This window comes from Malurus melanocephalus, unplaced genomic scaffold, assembly GCF_030028575.1.
Source record: "Malurus melanocephalus ecotype Western Australia unplaced genomic scaffold, MMel_1.1 scaffold_213, whole genome shotgun sequence".
In the NCBI taxonomy this organism is placed as follows: domain Eukaryota; kingdom Metazoa; phylum Chordata; class Aves; order Passeriformes; family Maluridae; genus Malurus; species Malurus melanocephalus.
Window position 1 is genome coordinate 819,724 of NW_026623445.1, and position 22,938 is coordinate 842,661.

The following is a 22,938-nucleotide window of genomic DNA, read 5'->3' on the forward strand; positions in this document are numbered from 1 at the left end:
ATTTTCAACTCTGGTTTTCCAAAGGACTTGCAGGACATGCAAAATTAAATAAATAGCACTGCARGTTCAGTGTGTGAAATCCAAATCTCTCTCATTCTTCTGCAGAGGGTCTTGCAAGATGCTAATGTTGAAACTCTGAAGTTTAGAATGACAGAACACCAAGMTCCATCTCTGGACAAGTTTCTTTTATCCTGCACGGACCAGTGTTAATACAGATACAGTGCTTAGCTGTTCAGTATTATAAAAAAGACTCACAGAATGGTTKGAGTTGGAAGGGACCTTTAAAGATTGTCCACTTCAACCYTCCTGCTGGGCAGGGACACTATCTGCTAGACCAAATTGCTTAAAGCTCCATCCAACCTGGCCTTGAACACTTCCAGGGATGGATCTGCTTCTCTGGGCAACTTGTGCCAGTGCCTCACTGCCCTCACAGTAAAGAACTTCTGCCTGATGCCTAACCCTGCACTCWTTTCAGTTTAAAGCCATTCCTCCTTATCCTATCACTACATGCTCTCTCCAGCTCTCTTTTAATCTTTCCAGGTGTTAGGTCTCCCCAGAGCCTCCTCAGCTCCAGGTTAAACAACCCCAACTCTCACAGCAACTATTGTTCAATGCAGTGTGAAGTACCATTTTTTTTAATTGTGAAAGTGCTTCCATCAATGTATTCTGAAATACTCTCACAATTTAAAAAAAAAAACTCCACGATTTCTGCACCTTAGTWCATAAAAGGAAGATTCACATTTTTACATGTCACTTTGCAAAGCCTAAATTCAYTGGGGTGATTTGTAATCAACTCAGTAGATGCTGCTTGATGCTCTCACTTGCAGTGGGCTCAATTCTAAYTGGGGCACCTCGTTCACTGTAGGCAGCATGGATGAAACCTAAAATGCTCCTAAGCCCTACACCACTTAGAAGCTGCATGGGGACAGCCTGAGGTCATGCTGAAGTTAACCCATCTTTGAGCAAGCTGATCTCCAGAGGTTCTTCCCAAGCAAAACGACAGAGTGTAAGTTTCAGCTATGTATTTTTCAGGACCTTTGGTAAGAATTCTTTTAAGTGGCTACTCTCAGTTTACCTGGTTAGCAGCATTTGACTTCTTCCAGCATGGCTAACACCTTATGTGCCTTAGATGCAAGAAGACAAGTGGGGTGGATCACCTACAGGCAGGTGCAGGTACACTGGACCCCTTTCTTCCTGTGTCGACCCTGCAGAGCTTCCTCCCTGCTGAGCTACAGGCAAGGGTGGACTACTCTGGCTCTAACCTTACCTGCAGCTCTCATTCATCACCCTGACCAGGGATAAGTCACCTCGCCATGAAAAGCCCACTGGCTGTGGCACAGGGCTGCAGCAAACACACAGCTAATTTAGAGGAAGGGCAGCTTTCCCACAAKTCATTCAACAGGCAAGCTGGCTTTATTGTTTTTCAATTGTATATACAGGTAATCTGGGTCTTCCATACATTCCATTAATAGGAAATTCTTTAAATTATTAACATAATAAATAACATTTAATCAGCTGTGCAAGTCAGAGCACAAACTTAATTGCACTACTACCAAAGTAGATAGCTCATCAAAGCACACACTTCAAGTAAAAAGCAAGATGCCAGGACCAAATGGCATGATTGAGGCACTTGCAGTTTAAAACAYTTGTGATTTCTCACTCCTTTGCCACCCAAAGCTGTCAGCCAGAGAAGGGTATTACCCCCCTATCCTACAGCTTTTTCCTAAAGCAAGATTTCTGTAGAAAAATTTCACTTGGYCATTAAGCAACATAATTCATAAGTTATTTTGCTCCTCTTCTGAGTACTCAAACATCCACTGCCACTGATGCTAACTAATGCAACACAGCAGAACAAGAACTAGTGAAGAAGTGTTTCAAAGAGAGCTCCACAGAACACCTTTGAAGTGGTTTACCTGTTCTCCATTAGACAGTCCCAGAGATGGAGTCATTGCAGCTTCACACAGAACTGTCAAACGCCCTCTAAACTCGGGGCTGCAGCATTGTTCTCAGACAAGATGCATCCTGAGAAGCCTCCCAGATCTACAACAGCATGAAATGGCACTGGCACATCACACAAACACCAACCCACGTAAACGTGCAGTGCTCGGTGTGCTGGAACAACGCGGAGGGACTGCTGGAACCATAACMTAAGGGAAATGGAGGAGCCCTATTGTTACGATTCAGCAGCTATGTACCCTGAAAACGGAATGTGATTTAAGCTACAGCATAACATATACAATCAGAGGGATGGAGAACCAAGAGCCCATAAGCCTGTATTTCAAAAGTGTGCTTAGCATACAGTAGACTCTTCCACACAGCAAGAGAGGCAGCTGCTTTAGATCCAAAATGTGAGAAAGTTTGGCCAGGACAGTTCAAGAACATCTCCTGCAGAAGAGTCAGCAGTCCCAGCTGATATCATCTTTCTGTAGTGAAGTCTGTATGGTCTGCATGTCTCTCAGCAGCTGAAGATTTTTCCGACTCTTCTCTCCAGGCTTCACTTTGATGGGACCTGCATTCTTTCCTTTTGTGGCTACTGTAGTTGTTACTTTAACCTCACTGACAGGGAACCTGCTGTCTTTTACTTGTTTAGCAGAAGTCTTTCTGGACTTGCATTCTCTCTTAAGTCTCTCTAGCTGAAAGAGAAACCCCAAAAAAAWCATTAAGAAGTGATCTTGTTTCAGTTTTACATTCAGCAATTCTTCCAAACAGCTGAAATATCCCACCACTKATCTCACCCAGCTAAGCAAACAGTAGTTTCCAAGTCACACTGAACAATAARTATTTTATTTTCCTTACAAAGCATTGTTATATTTGGATCTTTAGAGCTGTGTTTAGCTTACAGTCTGACCTAGTATCTCTAAAAACWAGGAAGTTCATTATGAGAGAACATGGCCATTAGGAGTGTAACAGAAAAAGGTAGAGATGGAAAAGTTTATTTGTCACTGTTACCATCCAGTGATTAAAAAAAAGAAAACAAGGGTTTTTGACATACATCATTGCCAGAGATGCAGCTTTGAAAAKAATACCAGAACTCTGCTGGGGTGAAGAGGTGGTGTCCACACACAGCACTGGAAACCACAGTGTGTAAGACTCAGTGCTCCCCAGCAAAGACTGAATGGGGAACACATATTCATCTGCCCAAACCACAACATGGGTGGCTTCTGTAGGTCCCATCTCTTCAGGTAGAGGTGTTCCCTCCTCGGAGCTGACAGCATGCAGCAATTTTCCTAAACCCTAAAACATTTGCCAATAGCACATGCAGCATCATTACTGCCTGGAACTACAGCACATCTGCTTCTTTGCAGCAGTTCCTCTGAAAATCGTAAGATACCAAAAGTGAGTAACGCTTCTAAGTGGAAACATTTCACAGGTCCATTCTGGATGTCCACTCCCTGTGTGTTTTGTGTGTGAGTTACATCAGGTGAGAGCGAATCTCGTTTCATATAAACTGAACCAGATTAAACACATGGGGTTAAGCTCTGGAAAGAAATTCAMTAAAATTAACAAAGACAAAAGAAAACAAGGAATATGTTTTATGGCTTTGAATGAACAGTCTAAACTATCCAAAACATTTTGAAAGTTATAAGCAAAATGGACATTTGGGGTCTTATAAAATGCAAATTAAAACATAAATGGGTCATTTACTCCAAGTAAGAAAAAACTGAACAATATTCAAAGGACAAGAGGACTGTAAAATGCAATGTGAGAACAGATGTGAAAGCTCTGTCCAGGACAGGGTGAAAAGTAGGCACAAGGCTGACAGAAAAGGTATTTCTGCAAAGATAGTGGGACCGAAAAATGGAGGTACACGGATTACCTTGTGGACATTAAAGCTAGAACTAGGCAACACTACTCTAAAGTGGTTATTTCTGCTTTATGCAATTGCTGTCAGATTAGAACAACACATAAAACCCCCTGCTTCAGTCAGCAACTCTGTATGAACATGAGCACAAGCAAAAGAAACTCACCTGCAAACGATGCCTCCGAACTTTGCTGATTTGGTCTGCCTTTGCTTCCATCTTTCCCACGAGGGTCTCAAGCTCCCTCTCCAGATCTTCCCTCACTGCAACAGTTGGGGCTTCCTGGACGAGCTTTGACAGCTGCTGGTGATCACTAGCACACAATTCAGAGAGAACAAGGCTTACATCAAGCTCCCTTGGCTTCTACAGCTCATACCCCAATTCAGAAATAACACTTCTRGGAAACCATAGCAGCAGCAGCCAGACATATCCAACACACTGTAACAAACCAGTAACAAGTTTTGCTGGTTTGCAGCATTATTACAATAGTACATTCTGGTAGCAGGCTTCTGCAACATTAAGTGTCAATCTAAGTAGTTTCCAACTTCAAATTGCATATTCAAAATGACCAAATAAACCCCGAGAATCTGATCTTAGCACCCATTCAGTCAGTATTTTGTGTATTTGTACCTACTGTGGTTGTGCAGGCCAGTAACAATTCATGTTCTGTTAACCAGGACAAGCAAAACATCCAGCAAAGCTGTCCTTTAATGGACTATTTGTCCAGATCCTGCTTTTGGCTAGGCTAGAGTTTTCATTTTTAGTAGCTGTTACAGTGCTGTGTTTTGGATTTAGTACAAAAATAACATTGATAATACTGATGTTTTTGTTGTTGCTGWGCAGTGCTTACCCTAAGCCAAGGGCTTCTCAGTGTTTCCTATGTCAGTGAAGAGGGGCACAARAAGCTGGGGCAGGGAAATATCTGGGATAGCTGATGCAAACTGGCCAAAGGGATATTCCATACCACAGAACATCACGGCATGGGGGAGCTGGCCATGAGGGACAATTGCTGCTGGGAACCAGCATGGGTCAGCAGGTGGTGAACAACTCTACTGTGCATCACATTCTTTATTTACCTTGGATTTTACTCCTCTACCTTTTTCATTATACGATCATTACATTTTACTTTATTTCAGTTACTCGACTGTCCTTATTTCAGCCCATGGGTTTCACCTTTTCTGGATTTCCCTTCCCATCCCACCAAAGCAGAGGGGTGGGAAAGCAGCTGCATGGTGCTTAGCTGCTGGCTGGGGTTAAACCAAGACAGCACCTTTTGGCACCCAACATGGGCCATGAGGGGCTAGTGGCAGGTCTGACCAGGTTGTGTGAAGACAAATCTTTTCTAGGTATTGGTTTAATAGGGGCTGGTCACAGTGCTGGTTTATGGTAYCACAGAATGCCAGGCCATGAAAATTCCTGGGGGGAATCGGTGTCCTCAGCGCTCTGCGGCAGCCACCTGCTGGGGAATCCTGTAGTTACACCTTCTCCCTTTTCCTGCTCACAGAGGAGACATGGCCCTGCACCTTCCYCTTCTTCTCCAGGCTAATTACAGCAGCCTTTGAGAACGCTCAGTAACCCTAGGGTGTTAAAACCAGCGTGGTCCCAGTGCTAGGATCCAGCATGGTGCTGAATGGGGCTCAGATCAGGGGAGGATTTGTGTCTGAGGACAGTGAGCAAAATATGAAATATCTACATTCACAATTTGCAATGGAGAATATACCACACTCACAAACTCATCTGCCCAAATTCATCTTGTAAAGTCAGCAACACTTCTGAGAGCTCCTCCTGAGATGAGGACGAGTCCACTGGTGGGGATGGCCTTCTGCTTTTGCTGGCAGGATGAGCAGCACTGCTGGGTTTTGCTAGYGGGGTATCGTTTACCACACGCCTGTTACACAAAGTTTTTGAGTGTTGTTTCATCAGGTGTAGSACATGTTGCACGTTGGCAGCAACGGAATGACTGGGACTGGTAGACTGGAAGGAAAAATAAAAGACTTCTTTAATCAGCGCTATCAACAACCTGATAACAGTGGAGAACATTTAAAAAGGGACACTTTTGCTGACAAGAATGCAATTTTTGTTTGAATTAATATGCACTAACATTAACATCTTGTCAAGCAGCATAGTGCAGGCCCATTTTTGGAAATACCATCTCAGCAAGTTGTCAATATCCAACAAGTATTTTGAAGAAGGTAAGAAAGGTGTCAAAGACAATTAAATAATCTGACCACTGGGTGTCAGGGGCACACCAAACAAAAATCCCTTAAGGAACTGCAGTTCCGGAGCTCGAAGCTTTGGATTTCATCAGCTCACCTTCCCAGCCACAAAGGGAACATCACCCAGACACAGTCTGTAATGGGGCTGCACAGCATGATGGCTTCCACGAGAGCATTTCTGGAAAGAAAGAAGAGARAAGTATTTGGCAAAGATTATACTACAGCAAACCCACTTTCCCTGTATTTGTAGTAAAAGAGGCAACCCTGCTCGCTGATCACATGCACACAACCTTATTTAACCCCTCAGTAACTGACCTTCTCTTCCCCACATCTTACCTTCTCTGGCTGCTTAGCTTTTTTCCTGGGTTGTCTCACTTTTGGAGAAAGCAATGGTGATGCTGCTTGAATCAGTAGTCTGTTGGTTTCTAGGCCTGTCTGAAGCTATAATTGAGGGAATAAGGGCATTTACTGAAGTAATATTAAATAAATGATCAGAGACAGAGCAAGCAGAGAATTGCAAACCAATAATTTTTAAAACATAGGCTCTCTAAAAGCAAGGATATTCAGGATATCCTTGCAMATTTTTAGGATATTTTTGCAGTTCAAGGTCAACTTAAACATTAAATCTTTCCTCTGGTAGCACTACTCATCAGCAATCCTAATATGTCAGAGAATTAACCTTATTGCATTAGTTGCATGCAGGCAAGTGCCAAAACATCAGCCGTGCTTTACACTTGACAAGGTATTGGAAAATCAAGCCACCCAACCCTGCTCAATTGATCTCATGACATATAGTTAACAGGCAACTACTGCTTCTATTAAATTTGACAGCAAAAACACTCCAAACAAACAAACAAAACCACAATAAAAAAAACTAACCACCAAACCATCTATTGAAAGAGGTAAGGTTAGAACTTCCTGTTGACAGCAAGAACCTTAACACACTTTGCTGTCCCTTTCAAGAGGAAGATACAGCATGGCTCTACAAGTCATGTCCTGAAGAAGAATTAACAGCATAATCTTTCWCAATTAATTTGAGATACCCTTTCCCCATCCCACCTAACTCATGGGAAAGGTTTATGCTAGAGCTTAACACATTACCTCCATAATCCTTCAGCATACAATGAATGTTTAATGAACACCACCATTCAGGTCAGAAGACCAGTCAGTATCCTTAAAGGCTCAATCAAGAGTATGTTGTCTCTTTCTTGCCTCTTTGTACAGTATTYTAAATATAAGTATGAATAAGGGAGCCCATTTGTTGACCTTGATATATTTAGAGGTTCTCATGATACYCAATTATTAATCAGTCTGAATTTCTACACCTCTTTTCCAACTAACTTCTTTTAGTAAAGAAATCAATTCAGTGCACAGGTGTTGTTAGAAAAAKATTTCCAAAAAGCTCAGAGAACTTCAGAACATTTGGTACCAGAACATTTGGTACCCCAGGCAGGAGGAAGAACAAAAAAGAAGAAAAAAGAAGAAAAAAGACTAAAACCAGGATTTCATTATTTTGTAAGGCACATGGGAGGCACTTGCAGTAAGCTTAGCTGAAAATTCGATAAAAAGGAAGAGCTAATTACAGTGCATACCAGTACAAAAGAAATTTCCTGTTGGTTACCTCAGCTGCTTTTTCCTGAACAAGCTTCCTTGCGTGCTCTTCCTCCTGTAGCTTCTGTTCCAGGTCTTTCATTTTGATCTAGTCAAAGTTGAATAAAAATAATAGCATTACTAATGAAACATTTTTTTTCTTCCTGAAACCTACAATACTGAGAGCTTGAGCAAAACTATGAGTTCAACTTACAACTTAAAGATAAATGAAGACTTGAGCATTAGAATGAYTGCTGATGCTTTGCCTGCATAGGCATAAATTCAGCAGCCAGAAGCTTATGCTTAACATTTAAATTGATTTGTCTCTTCTTAAATTCAGATAGCAATTTTGAAAGTAAGTCAGAGCCAACACAAGACTCTTTCTCTTCAATTGTAAAATCACCCTAGACATTAGGCTGCTTTGTGTACATTATCCTCCAAGATTCCATACTTCAAAAGAGCAAACAAAGACATGTCATTATCAGGCAAGAGAGGACTTGCTTTATTTAGACCTCTAATGTTATTTTTGCTAACTTACATTCTCACAAGAAAAGAATTTTTGAACATATAGCAACCTTCCTAATAAAGGAGTTGTATGATACCTCTGAGATACCTCTAAACGGAAGTAATTTCATCTTTTTATGACAAAAGCATATAAGAACTCTTTTGAAAAACTCCTATGCAAAGGAAAAGGTTAAGGGGAAAAACACACATTTCTTTTTGTAAACCTCCAACAAGATGAAAACCTTGTTTAAACAGGATACACTGAAATTCCCAATGTGAAAGCTATCAAATAACTTTCTTGCTTTATAAAGCAGTGAGAAAACAATCCAGAGCTCCAGTACCCAAAACAATTTCCCTTYTCTTCCCCCAAAGACTGATAATTCACAGAGCCACTAATCAAACTTGAGGCAGAAAAGCATGAATACAGTGACAGCTGTATTTGTACACTGATTTGTTTATAAACCCACTACAATGAGGTAGTAAATATTTCAGTTCTGCTTTACGTAAGCACTAATTGCAAGAATAATGTAACAAGCTGTTACACAAGGGTGTTAAAAGGCAAAACACTGCGGATAAACATTGGAAAAACATTGAGAACAAAGGCATTGTATACAGGAACCAATCTTTTCTGTTGAATAAAAGAACCCTTCTGATGATWTTCTTTTCATTCAAAACAGAGTTAACTTAAAATCATCTTCTGCCCTCTACAATTATTGGCACAACACTTGATATCCATGTGGTCAGTCTCAAAAATCTTTTATTAACCTGTTTAACCTAACAGAATTTTTAGTATGAAAATATTAAAGAAAATATTCTGTTTCAACTGAAGATTGACATGAAGCTGGGCTAAGCTTTTATTCTGAAATTAATACGTATTTCCTCAGCTAGCTGTTCAGCTGCAGCATGCAGCTCAAACTGCACAGCAAGAATGTATCTTACTGTGTCATCTGTGATAGACCCTGTTAGAAATTATAYATCCAACTTAGATGGCTAAATAATTTGGTTTTCTTGTTTACAGAAGAAGGTATTATGCAGATTACTGGACTGTCATTAAGAGAGAGGCCACAGAGCCAAGCAAACAGACCCTGTCCAGCAGTGCTGCTCATCATGTAAGACAGCACTAAGCAGCAAGCAGCTTGTAGGTCAGCACTGGGCTGCCTGAGCATCCCACTCAATCACCAGGAGCCATTGCAAAAGACTTCAACTAAAAAATAGAAATAAAGTCTATTTTTGCCTGTTTTCTAACAGAAAAATAAATTTCATGCAATCATCTCACTCACACAACCCTAGAACTACAGGATGTTTTAGGCTGAAAGGGACTTTTAAAGGTCACCTAAGTCCAAGGCTCTGCCATGGGCAGGGACATTTTCCACTAGACCAGGCTGCTCAGAGYCTTGTCCAAGCTCATCTTGAATGTTTCCAGSAACAGGGYATCTACCAATCTGTYCCACTGTTCTGCCACCTTCATTGTAAAGAATGTCTCCCTTGTATTTARTCTATCCTCTTCTAGTTTAAAACCATTGCCCCTTGCCCTTTTTCACCASAGGCCCTGCTAGAACATCTGTCCCCATCTTCATTACTGGCCCCTTTTAAAAACTGCAAGGCCACAATAAGATCTCCCTGGAGCGTTCTCTTCTCCAGGCTGAACAACCCCAACTCTCTCAGTCTGTCTCCACAGGAAAGATGCTCCAACCTTCCAATGGTTTTTTGGGGCCTCCTCTGGACCTGCTCCAACAGTTCCTTGTCTTTCCTGTGCTGAGGATCTCCAGGGCTGGACACAGCACTCCAGGTGGGGTCTCASAAGGGCAGAGTGGAAGGGGAGAATTACCTCTCTTGAGGGGATTCTCTCTCCTCCCTCTGCTGGCCACTCTGCTTTTGATGCACCCAACCCACAAAATGGTGGGGTTTTTAGGTATCATTGTTAGCACTAAGATCCTTTACTTCAAACCATAGTTGTTCCAAAAACATCATTCACACATACACTTAAATTCTGGACATCTGGCTACACACAAGACCACAGCCCAAACTGCACTTTTAGGGAACAGCCCTGTTTTGTTACTCCATCTTCAGACACAGACATGTTCAGATCTTCTCARTCAGCTGTCYAGAGACTGCACTGCAGGACTACAGYTGCAATAAAGATGCTTCAAAAGCATTTCCAGGCTAAGTACTCCAATTACAAGCACTTCACATAAATAGGAATCTCAGCATTTCCTTTTCTCAGGCAATACTGACATTAGCAAATTACTTGAAAATAATACTTATAGAGCTGGGGAGATTCAATGCTCTCAATAARACCCCCACAGACCTGTACCTGTACCTGTGGCAGTGTCTGAACTCAGATGCAGACACATCACTGTCCACTCAGGAGCCATCACCTCACCACTCTCCACCCGTTTCAGCACATCATGTATGAAACAGTCTCTTATTTCTTGCTTCAAATTCAACTTGAAAATGTTCCTGGGATCTTGCCACAACTACAGCAGAGATCAAAGAGGGAACAGATGCAATGCTCTGAGTAGAGAGTGCAGTGACTCTTTGAAGATTATAAGGTAACACCTATCACATGGATGCTCACATAGGAACACAGCCTATAACCACAGAGGCAGGCAGACCTGTCATCCAGAAAGTGGCTCATGACAGCRTAACGATTACAAGGAAAATGACCTCTCATCACAGCTAAAACCAGATTTATTTCAGTTCCTAAAATTCACACARTTTTGAAGCAATTCAACACCCAGCTCCTCTAAAACGTATTTAATTGTGACAGCTACTAATTCCTAAAGAAAAAGGATCAAAGACCTTGGGTTTGATCCAGAAAAGAACAAAAAAAGAATCATAAGGCAGAAATTATTTTCACTAGCCAAGTACAAAAAAGGCAAACAGCCCAGTCTCACTAAACTTCAGCTATTACTAGTCAAAAACTTGGTAAAAGCCTTTCAGAGGGAATGCCAGTTGCTGAACTGGTTATTTCAACACTAACCCTGGAGGAAACTACTGCTGCTTTCAGAGCACAAGACCCAGGAGACATTTTTCTTTGCAAGTGTTTGGCCTAAGTAAACAATGCAAGCACTTGTAGTCCACAACTGCAGCTCACCACAATGGGGTGTCAAGATCTTAGGCAGCTTGTTGCAGCTGCCTTGGCTCAGGGGCTTCCAAGAATAGTTGTAATATGTAAATGTCCTGMAGCAAGCCAAGTAGCTAAAGATTTACTACCAAACATCCTATGTGCTTCTGGAGAAACACCATCTACACCTGGTAGAGGCTGGTGTGCAGGATGGCAAGCTGGTAATTTTGACAGAACCCAAAGCTGCCATCCTAAATACCACAATCTAACAATGTATTATCTGATCCTTTTGGGGGAGTAGGGAAGAAATCTGCAGAAGGAAGCATCTCCCTGGTTAAGCCCTCAGTAGCTTCCAGGCTTGAGAAACTTGTGGTCTCTCTTACAGCAGCAGAGACAGGTACATGGATGGGCCTCCAGAGGCCAACACCACAGATGGAACAGAGATATATGAGGTTTGTTTGGCAAGGCATTGGTGGCAATGGGGCTACAGGGCTGGCTTCAGTGAGGAGCTGCCAGAAACTTCCCCATGTCAACAGAGCCAATGCCAGCCCAAGATGGWCCACTGCTGGGCAAAGCTGAGCCCAACAGTGATGGCGGCATCACCTCTGGGATTACAGAGTTAAGGAGCTTTAAAAACCTGCTGGAGAAGGGCAGCCAGAAGGGAGGAGTGAGAATATTTGAAAGCAGCAGACTTGCAGACCCTAAACTCAACAAGGCAGGGGAGGAGGTACTCAAGGTGCCAGAGCAGAGATTCCCCTGCAGGCCATGGCAACATTTCATTTTATTTAGTTTTATTTCTGACCATAAAATTACAAAAATTGTAAAAATTCAAGGGTCAACCCCCCACAACAGAGTATGACCAAACACAGTCATGTTGAGTTTCATGTAAAAGCTACTGATTTGAATAGAGTCTTGAAAAGACACACTGACTCAAACTCACTGAGAGTTACCCAGTGCTAGAGTCCTTGCAATGCCAGGCTCCAGAAGTCCACAAGCACACAAAATAACTAGTAATAACTGTTTCTTGATAAGGAGGGCTAAAAGAAAAAAAAAAAAAAAAAAAAACAAACCAACAACTCCAACATCAAATTCATACAAGTCAAGATAAATCTGGATAACAGAAAATAACTGCTAGCATTCAGTAGCATACAAAGCAAGTCAAGATCTTAGGAATGCCTGCWATCTTGCAATGGCTAAGCACCAAATAAGCACAAAAGAGGAACACCAACAAACTTTTAAGGATTAATAAAACTCCAACTCTTGCAATGTACAGTGACCTAAAGCCTACCCAGACATGCAGATTTCCACCAGTAAGTTTTTACACCACCTCAGTTTTAAAATGAAGTTTAGTTGCTGTCTTACTCCAAAGTACAAGGCTTTGCTCAGCTCTGCTACTGACATATAGCTATAAGCACAGGTTACAATAAATAAGATAAATTTGATATTGTATCCAACACAAATGACAGACCTCTGCTATGGACTGCATCGTAGTAAGTCTGCTATACTCTTTTTCCAGCATATCGAGCTTTTCCAATTTAGACTGAACATGCGATTGGTCTAGAAGCCGATCTCTCTCCAAGGAACCCTTGAGGGGAGAARCGAAAAGGAAAACAATTATAAACTCAAGAAAACAAGATCATCTATAGTAAGCCTTGCATCTGGAGCACAGAGGCCCATAAAGAGTCCAAAGGAACTCCTACTTCCTCCSTGCAATTTTAGCTGGTGCCACAATCAGGGAACAAACTGCACCAGCACGATCAGGGAACAAACTCCCCCAGCACTGGGGAGCCACACACTTAACCACATCTGATGGGAGAGGATTCTGCATGCTCCCTTCTTCCTGACCCAAYACAATTAAAAAGAAAATCATCATGCAGCTATCAGAAATAGTTTCCTTGATTTTTTTCTTCAGTTAATATTTAACAGAGTGAAATAGAATAGCCACAGAGAGCTCTAGGTGACCCATATGCCTATAAAACAAAATTCMAATTCATTTTAGATATAGGCCAGATCCCAATCACTGATGCTGGGAAATAGAAATTTTACTGCTATTTCTATAGAATCAGTATTTCAGCCTGAATTTAGCAAGAATAGCACTAGTAAAGAAAATCCCCAAAGATCGGAAGAGTGTAAACACAAAAGGAAGTTTTTCCCAGTTCCACGCAGGTGTAACACTGGAGAATAAGGATGAGCTACTACAGTAAGCCAATCATGCAGAAGCAAACAATTCATATTAATACCAGAGCCTGCTATTGCCTTGGAAATGGGTGCACAAAGAAAACACCAGGGYTGTGACAAGAGTGGAAAATTTAAGTAGGAAAGCTATCTATACCTAAGTATATGAAGGCCAGTTGAAATAGACATCCACACTTAAAGGCATTAAAACTACAGTAAGTATGAAAAATCATGACATAATGATTTTAATGGCTTAACCCTAAGGTAGTCTTGGGAACACACCTGTTTCTCCAAGAGATGTGACTTCTCATTTTCTGCATGCTGGATCATTTTCCTCATGTAGTCCAGCTGTTTCTCTAAAAGGCTGCACCGAGACTCAGCAGCTGCCAGCTGAGAAGCCAGTTCTGAAGATAACAGAAGGCAGAAAATGGAAACCATGCATTGCTTGTTCATGGGATTTTTTTGTTGTTGTTTTCAGGACAGTTTCAAAACAAACAAGGAAAGAACCATCTAAGAAACTCACATATTAYGCCTAATGAAGTTCAGTATGCATAAAAATCACTAAAACAAACAATGCTTTTAAATTGCTTCTTCATAACTCCATGCATCATTGCAAATTAGAAGATGCTGAACAAAGCAAACTAAAATTGGTTTATGTATTGATAGAAATGRAATTTCATCCACTTTAATGTTCTATAGTATCTATATAAAGTTTGCAAACAACCTTGATTTTTCCTTGACACTTCAGTCTTGTCATGTTCTTTGTGTTGCATTTGTTCACTCAGTACTTTTTTATAGTCTGCTGTTTCCCTGCTGAGGTGTTTTACATTCTCCTCTGCCTGAAACCGTTCCAGCTCCAGTCGATGAATTTTTTCCTGAAGATTCTTCAGAGCAGAAAATATTGCTGCAATTGAACAAGWACCTTTTGTTAGATACTATTAAATCATCACTTCAAGACAATACTGAACACTGAAACATTATTATGAAAGYATGTTATGTAAGAAGGTCAGAGTGTTCCTCACTAGCATCCAAGATTCCTTCCAGGAATTAAGACCTGTTTCCCCTTAAACCATAACTGATTCTAAAACTATTCTCAAACAAATAGATGCCCTTAGTGCACACCCRGCACCTGATACATTTGGGAAAGATRTAACTACTTCCCAGAACAAGGCATATAAATATTGTGTTGATTAAGAACAAACAGTGCATCCTCTGACCCTTTTATCAAAAGGAAATGAAAAGTCACRACTAGATAGCTAAAACAGTGGCTATTCTCTATATTATTATTATTCTTCCTACTACAACAAATACACAAACACAATGTTCCTATGAATGGCCRCACAGCATAATAAAGGTAAACTATGAGAAGGGCTGCAAAAGTGCTTATTTATAAGTGGACTTCTTTTTTAATTCTTCTGGCTTTGAACTTGTATGTTTTTAGATGGAGGAGTGGAGCACATCTCCTTTGTGCTGAACCATTTTCCCTTTCTGCTGCATTCTCAGCTTCAGCAGTTACTAAACAGAACCTTTACATATTCTTCACCACAGAAAGAAAAGCAGTAGTAATAGAACTCACATCACCTTGCAATTAGACCATCTGCTGGTAATCTGATATATTTACACCTCTTAGCTGTGTTGTTTAATTCTGTAAAGGATTCCATAACCATAAGCCCTTTCCCCTACACACTGCTGCTAAAGTAAAACACAAGAACATCTGTACACACAGCTCATATAGCWGACTAATCTGCAAACTCACATTAGCCCAATTCTTTGTGCTTAAATCCACACCAGAGAAAGAATACACCTTTAAAACAGAATGCTTGAGCTCTAAAAGAGTYGGGACTGCATATTGGTTTGAGCGYCAGATTACCAAAAATGAAAAGAGRAAAATAGAGGGAAAATAATTACAAGAATGAAGATTCCAAAGTAAAAAGTAATCAAATCTTGAAATGCATAATAGCACATGAGAGTATCACATCAATGAAAACCACCTGCTTTAGGGGTACCTGATAAGTACATAAGAAGTAGCAACAGCAGTCACAGTTATGGGGAAGTTATTGATAATTTGGCCCTATTTGCAATGTAAGAGTCACCAACTGCACCCTCTTCTCTATTTATATTTCTGTTCTGGATTCAGTTGAAACGGGCATAGCTGAAACAATAAACAGATTTGTTACYATTATTCTTAAAAGCTACATTGAAATCTCTGTATATTCACAACAATGACTAAAAAAATACAGCAATGAAGCAACTCAAGCGATGGATAGATAAAGGTAAAACCCTACAGGATGCCAAGAATCATTCAGTYATTCCTGTCAGAATGCATGCTCAGACACATGTGTACAACACAAAGAAATTAAAATGACAATAAATGTACTGTACTCAATTTTAGGATTTTTCAATAAGATTACTTTTTATATGAGGAATGGCAGGAGCAATATGGACCCTCAGGAACAATCAAATCAATTTTGCCATCTGAAATTAATTCTCACGTCCTTAAACCTACTAAAATATACACTCCAGAACATWTCTGCATTTCTAAAAGCTATGCAAAAAGAGAAACATACTGGGTCATCCCAGTGTTGGATTCAATTTTCAGTACAGCTTCACGCTTACTTGCTMTTTATCTAAACATATTTTGAAAATAAAAGCATTTGCTAATTTTTAAAAAGGGATACAATTTATCTGATTGTCTTCTACCACCCAGATTCCCTGACAGAAAAAAAAAACTGCCTAGTGAAAACTTGGAAGTCAAAACTTTATTGCTAATGCRACATGCAGCACACTCTACAAAAATACACCTGCATCAGTAATTCATAAGGAAGCTCTTTCCTGCGCATCCAATTTGCATCTGTAAAGATTGTTTTAGTTTTGTCAACAGCACTCTCAAAACAGATGGCCTTGAGAGGATATACTGCATTTTAAATAGCACTGCASGAACTGAGATTTCATCTTCGAGTTCATTAACATAGAAGGCCCTAGTAACTCTAACATGAATTGTGTTATTAGAACAGGGACTTGAGGCTATCATCCTGATTTTTTACTTAGTTTGGGCAATATTAGGAATCATCCTAAATATTTCTGACTTTTCTCCAAACAAGGAAAAAATACCAAGTAATTCATACCCTTAAGCCTCCATGCTACTCCAGYCTTCAAGGGAGCATTTTTACAATGACCCTGAGCCAAACAGATCACCAAAGGATTGCTCCTGCTCTAGTCTCCCAACTCCTCATGATGCATCCTGTACATACCCCAAGGCAACTCTGGAATAAGTCTCACTACATGACAAGCTAATTCACTGAAACAACAGAAAACTAACAAAGACTAGGTTTTTTTGTTCGTGTGCAGTCAGGCAAGWCAAATCGGTTTATGTGGAGATGAATGTCAGGACCAGAGTGGGAAAGGAGGGAGAAGGAATAGCCTAGAAACAAGAATAAATGGGAGTAAAACTGCCTCYCTTTTTGGTATTGTGAGCTCTCAGTCTAGCATTATGCTGAACCCTTCTCTGTATCRTTCAAGTCTTCACTGATATGAAAAATATTCCAAACATATCCTTTGTCCATAACAAGCCTTTCAATTTTAACAGGACCAAACCTCTTCCTTTGCTCCAAACCATTATGGGGACTAAATTCTCCTTATTTCTAACTCAGCTATGAACTGAGGAGAGGAAAGGTTGAAGGGGAAGAAGACTGAAGAAGGTACAAAGGAAACATGTCAGTAYAATTTTACACAATTTTACAATTCTCTGCCACTGAAGAGGGGCATCTTTCTCCATCTGTAARATAAATCTTTTTCGTCAGGTGTTCTTCAGAAAGAGAAGTGCAAAAGACTTACAAAACAGGTGACCTGGACATCACTGGGAAGTGATAAAAAGTTATCTGCAACCTTCATACAGGTGGAAGACATACATTATTTTACCACAAGATTTGGAAACAGGTAAGAAACCAACTTTACTGGACTATTACCTCTGCTGTTGCTTTCAGGATATGGAATTACTGGTTTCCACGGGGAGCACTGCAAATCCGAATTAATAAATGGCTTGTGCTTTGGATATTCTATAAATGAAGTTGAAGAAAGTCCATCAGTGGCTGATGTAGAGTTAGGAGCTTTGTGCAGATCATCCTGAAAACAAAACAAAGCGTTATTCAGCACATTTGTTTCTTTGTAACAACAAAAATAAAGAAAMGTAGGATCTATCAGATGYTGTGYAGAAGTACTGCTACAGGAGACTCATACCTCAAAAGGTGAGTCAACTTTAGGATGTGGCATTTTTACATCCAACTCCCCCTCCACTAAAARCAGTATCAAAAAGAAAAATGTCTTTCCCATACTAGTATCTGATTTACATTTTTGTTTTCCATTTACTTATACTGCCTCCTGCTTACTGGAAGAAGGCAGTACACAATCAGTTGGAAAACAACCACCTTCTTWATTACTTTTACTGCATGTGAGATAGTGCACTAAGGTGGCCAAACCTGATAAAGCACACCCAGGACCATGGGTTGACATCCCCTCATCTTACACAAATGCTCACTGACTGCAGGTGGGGCACAGGACACCCTCTGCAGCTGGGAAGGTGAGGTGAGTCCCAATCCCTCTCCTCCAGTTGCTTCACTTCATCTTCCCTATCTTTCCATTAGTTGATGGCACTTTATAAGACACATCCAGATGACCTCATGCTACACCTGATTAGTGGTATCAGCATGGAAAACCAGCAGACCTGCCTACAAGCAGGATTGCACTCTTAGATCAGCTTCAGACTGTTCTGAAAAACATGTCCATCAGGACCATGTACTTCCGACCAGTCTGCACCAACTGTGCAAACATCTGCTACGCTTTGGATATGACCTGAAGGGACCAACCAGCTGTGAAGATGCTCTTCTAAATAGAGGAGACATGGCAGAATACAGTGTTTATGGTTTTGACTCAAACTGTCTATCTGGCCTACGCTTTACAAATTAAATTAAATGCTTATTTTTAATTTCTCTCAACTGCACCCATCACTAAACATTTCAGTGACAGAAACTAAAAGTGACCTAAGAGAGGTGGGCTGCAGGCAGATGCAAAGCTCCTACAGCTTTTCCTCTTCACCAATAAGTCAAATGAGCAATTGCTAATCTTGGCAGGGTGTTTTTGAGCTTTTGCAAATACCAATCATTGGGACCATATCATGACCTAAATTAAATAAGCAATCAAGTATCAAGTACCTCCCAGCAAATTATACAACAACCCAAAATGCATTATGAAGAGCCAAATATGGGGGAAAAATTAAGAAAATTTGTAAGTTATTTAAAGCCCATACACAGCAAATTTCCTTTAATAAACAAAGTAACTACTCCAAGTCTATCAATTGGTGTTTCTAAGCACAGTACTACGACTGCTTTGCTATACAAGATRTCTTTTCTTGAAATAACTGCTTTTGCACACACATTTGCTATCAGAAAGTGAATTAAAATGGCAATCCCTAACTAAAAATTATTTAATAAAACTCTTTTGAGCAGGTGTTTTATGCATATATTCRCTGTTAAGCCTCCATAGTCTCAAACGTGTGACCAGAACAGATTAATCAATCTGATCGAAAGCCTGTTAGGTGCTAACACCAAAAATGCCATCAGCATTACAGGATATGGTACTCATGAGCATGGAGTACTAAGACCAAACAATGGAGTAAAAATGAACCAAGCAAAACACAGCACTTTGGCAGCAGGCAACACAGGAAYAGCATAAGCCTCAATACATAAGCCTCAGCAACTCAACTATCAATTAAAATATCAATATCCTGCCCAGCCTGCTATTGATTCAAATCAAAGGTATCCCATGCAACAGTCAAAAGAAAAAGGGAATCAGTTTGAAACCAAAGTAGGGCTGACAGCAGCACAATCCTTCTAGATGTCACTATCATCTTTTACGTCTTTACGGGTAAAGTGTTGTCTGAGAATTAAATTTAACTACACAAAGACACCACAGTAAAGGAGTTCTTTTATTTGTTTTTACTGACAGAAGTAACATTTTTCTCGCCAACAGCAGACTAAGCCAAAGAAAAAGTTGGTGTACYCAAAACCCTGGAGCACCAAAGCACACAAAGCAAAGCAAACTGAAGTTTCTAAATTCCACCTGGATGCAGGGAACAAGCACTAATTTGAATAGTGTTATAATCAGTACAGAGATCTGCTTCAAATAGCTACTGAAAACAATTGAGCTGGAATATCACATATTATATAGGCAATCATTCCTTGTTTCAGYCTAAGGAATGATTTGCTACCAAGTATATTTTTCTTGCATATTTTTAAGCAAAAGACGGGCTTATATTCTGTTTCACAAACAGTGACTTGAAATAATTAGACCGAATACTTTGGGAAAGTTTATGAAACAGCATCAAGGAATTTCCCATCACAAAACTCAAGCATCACAGCAATTCTCTGCCCTTCTCCTCTGTATCTCTCAAGTCATTAAAAATCATTTAAGTTTGTTCCTGCTCTTGGAAAGTCTCACAGGGAGTATCATGCTCCAATGATCAGGAAAATTGTGAAAAACAGAAAAATTCAGGGAACTCTATATATTTGTGCTGAATMTCAGCTAGGCCACTACATCTCCTCTCTTTCAGGGTACTTCCTACAGTCTTTCTTTCCTTCCTTAGGTCACACTAAAACCTCTGAGTAGTAAATGAAGAAGCTTAACAGTCCCACAAGGAGCCAAGTGCACCCTATTACGTAATAGTAGTGACCTGAGCACGTTTTATCACCGCAGGTCTGAGAACACTGCCTTCCAAATTTCACTGCTTCCACCACAACTGCCTACTCAAGCAGGCAGGAGAGAATATTAAAAACACAGACCAGAGATAGCTTAACAYATCACCAACACACAGGCACCTCCCAAAGCTCTCAAAGGCTAAACAYATAAACTCATCTGGAAAATTTTCCACTAAGAATCGTCAGCGTGGGTCTGAGGGACACTTTTCAAACCAACTTGTGTAGATGTTAAAAATGACCCACCATAATGTTGTTACCGCCCTGACACAGTAAAGAGATGCAGCACACCAGGAAAAACTATTCAGACGGCTTTTAATCTCAGTCGTGTACCAGTCATTTCAGTAAGGAAAAGAAAAAACAAACCRTTTTTCTTGTTATCTTACACAATTYTATAGCAWCCATGTACAGTAAAAATAACAAAGATTTATAAACTGTAGCACTAAAGTGATGGCAGGACACAATATCTTTCAGGCAGTAACTGCATGAAAAAAGCGCGAAAGCACAAAGTCAGCACCTTTGGTACTTGAACTCTGGCACTGGAAAAAGGGACTAAATTAGAATGGGTGCTATTGCAAGTTTTCTTGTGGGTGCTCACAACCAAAAATAAAAAAACAAGAGGAAAAAAGATTGAAGCTTGGTAACGCCTGAAGTAACACACAGTAGTCCTCACGCTTGGTTTAAAAAAAACCAAAAACAAAATACAGAAAAATATGTAGGGAATGAGAAAAAGAACAAAATAATGAGTTTCTGAATTTACTGGTTATAAAACATCAAAGCACCCAGKTATTCAAACTTTCATAGTCACTTTGGAGGGACAATCTCAACTAGCAGCCTGCCCTCCCTCACTACTGCAGTATTAGGGAAGTGGGGAAGGAAGAACAGCCCCTATCACCCACAGGCCAACTTAAGTGCTGGCTGTGCCTCCCTGATACAGAGTCAGGAGCMCTTTACATTTCATTAACACMTCTAGTTAAAAGCAGACATAAAAAYAGACACCTTGGTTAAGCAATTAYAACAARTGGGGAGGAAAAAWWTTTGGGACAATACAGTAATTTTTGTCAACTTTTTGCTGCAGAGTGACAGATGTATTAAAAGCAACTATTTTCAAAGTTCACAAAAATGTAAAGGTTGGTTTTGTTTCTTTTTTCGAACACATACAAACGTCTACAGTGGGCAACTTCTTTCCCAAAAGGTTTTATTTTGCTAACTAAATTAATTAAACAGCTACATTTACCGACTGAACCCTAAAACTACTCTTCTGACATCCTTTTCTAGGCATGATATCAACAATTCCAGTCAGGAAGGAGACAGGAATCCTCAAATCCCTCTTTCTGGTACAGGTATAAGCATGAGTACACAGTGCAGGGCAGGAGACACGCAACAGAGACACCCCAGGATGGGTGCTCACCACACAGCCAGTGAGACCCCAAAATATGAATCCCATAGGAGTGATTTCACTCACACACCATCATGCTGCACCCTTTTCCCCATCTGTGCKCCTCCAGAGCACATGTAAGGCACWGCTTCTCACAAGGRAAAAMMAAAACCAAAACAAAACAGGGAAAAGCAACTTCAGAAAGCTACAAACATCATGCCAAAACTTCAAACAAAAACCTCAACRGGGAACCTGTTTGAGGTGACAACTGGTTGTGTCCACAGAGCTCAGCACAGGCCGCTTCCTCGTGTCACCTGTCACCAGCCAAGCCACCCGTCCCGCTGCTCCTCTCCTCTCAGCGGACACAGAAATTCTGGTCCCGTGTGGGTGTTACCTGTCCCAATCCGCCAGGTGCTCCCACACACGGATGTGCCTAAGGACACGGGTATCTACTAAAGCTAAACCTCAGCTTACGGCAACATTTTCATCTTACAAAGACRAACAACCGGACGCACAATCCACCACCTGCTCTGCACTGGGAACTSTGGCCTCACCCGACTGACCCAGCACCGCTTAAAGAGGCTTTGGGCTGACCCCGCCGGCCCTTGGAACACCTGCCCRGTGTTTGCAAAGCCACTGCTGAGAACAAACCAAATTACACATTTTATTCACTTACAAACAGGACCTCCAAACACTGGTATGGGGACAGCAAGAGGGGTGGCTTCAACAGAAAGTATCTCTTTTTCTGTTGCTTTACAAAACATATGTGCATGCATCGTAATTTTATACATATATATACATACATGTACACACATACATATATACATATACGCACGCATGCACACACATTCACGTATGCATACACACGAATATATACATATATATATATACTCATGCACGTATATACCCAAGCACGAATATATACTCATGCACGAATACACACACATATGCATATATGCATCATTTAACAGACAAGCCAGCTTCCAGAGCCTCTACGGCTCCCGGCACGCTGGAAGCAGCCAAGCCGCCAGCCCCGCACGGCCCGGCCTCTGTCCCCGGAGATCACAAGCCCCCCGCCCGTTCTGCCCGTCACCGCCGGGCCGCATTCCGAGCCTCACCGCGTGCTGATGACCAGCCGCCGCCGCCGCCGCCGCCATGTCGGCCGCACAGGAGCCCGCGCTAGCCCATGTCACTTTAAGGCACRGCACCCGCGCGGCGGCTCGCTTGACTGACATCCCAGCCTGCCAATGAAAAGGGAGGATCASGGGATAAGCCCCGCCTCATCCTCCACTCGAGATTGAGTGACATGAGAGATGCCCAATAAAAAAAGAGCGAGGGCACAATTCAACCAATCGAGAGGGACAGCCCGCGGGCGGYGGGCGGGCGGTACGTGGGCACGCGCGGAGGGACGAAGGCGGAAGAGGCCGGCCTTTGTCAAAGGGAGCCCCCGCGCCTCGGCCAA

At 41.1% G+C, this 22,938-nt stretch overlaps 1 protein-coding gene across 1 annotated transcript; it reads right to left on the reverse strand.

Moving 5' to 3' along the window:
- Positions 1-52: 52 nt before the first annotated feature.
- CEP57 (centrosomal protein 57) lies at positions 53-22,695 on the reverse strand. The gene is made up of 11 exons (XM_057374015.1): positions 22,595-22,695; positions 17,318-17,474; positions 14,077-14,256; positions 13,635-13,756; positions 12,646-12,762; positions 7,638-7,715; positions 6,353-6,457; positions 6,114-6,194; positions 5,530-5,774; positions 3,969-4,113; positions 53-2,633 (listed from the first exon to the last, which is right to left on the reverse strand). The coding sequence occupies exons 1-11, from the start codon at positions 22,631-22,633 to the stop codon at positions 2,397-2,399; spliced, it is 1,506 nt and encodes a 501-aa protein (XP_057229998.1). The 5' UTR covers positions 22,634-22,695; the 3' UTR covers positions 53-2,396.
- Positions 22,696-22,938: the final 243 nt, after the last annotated feature.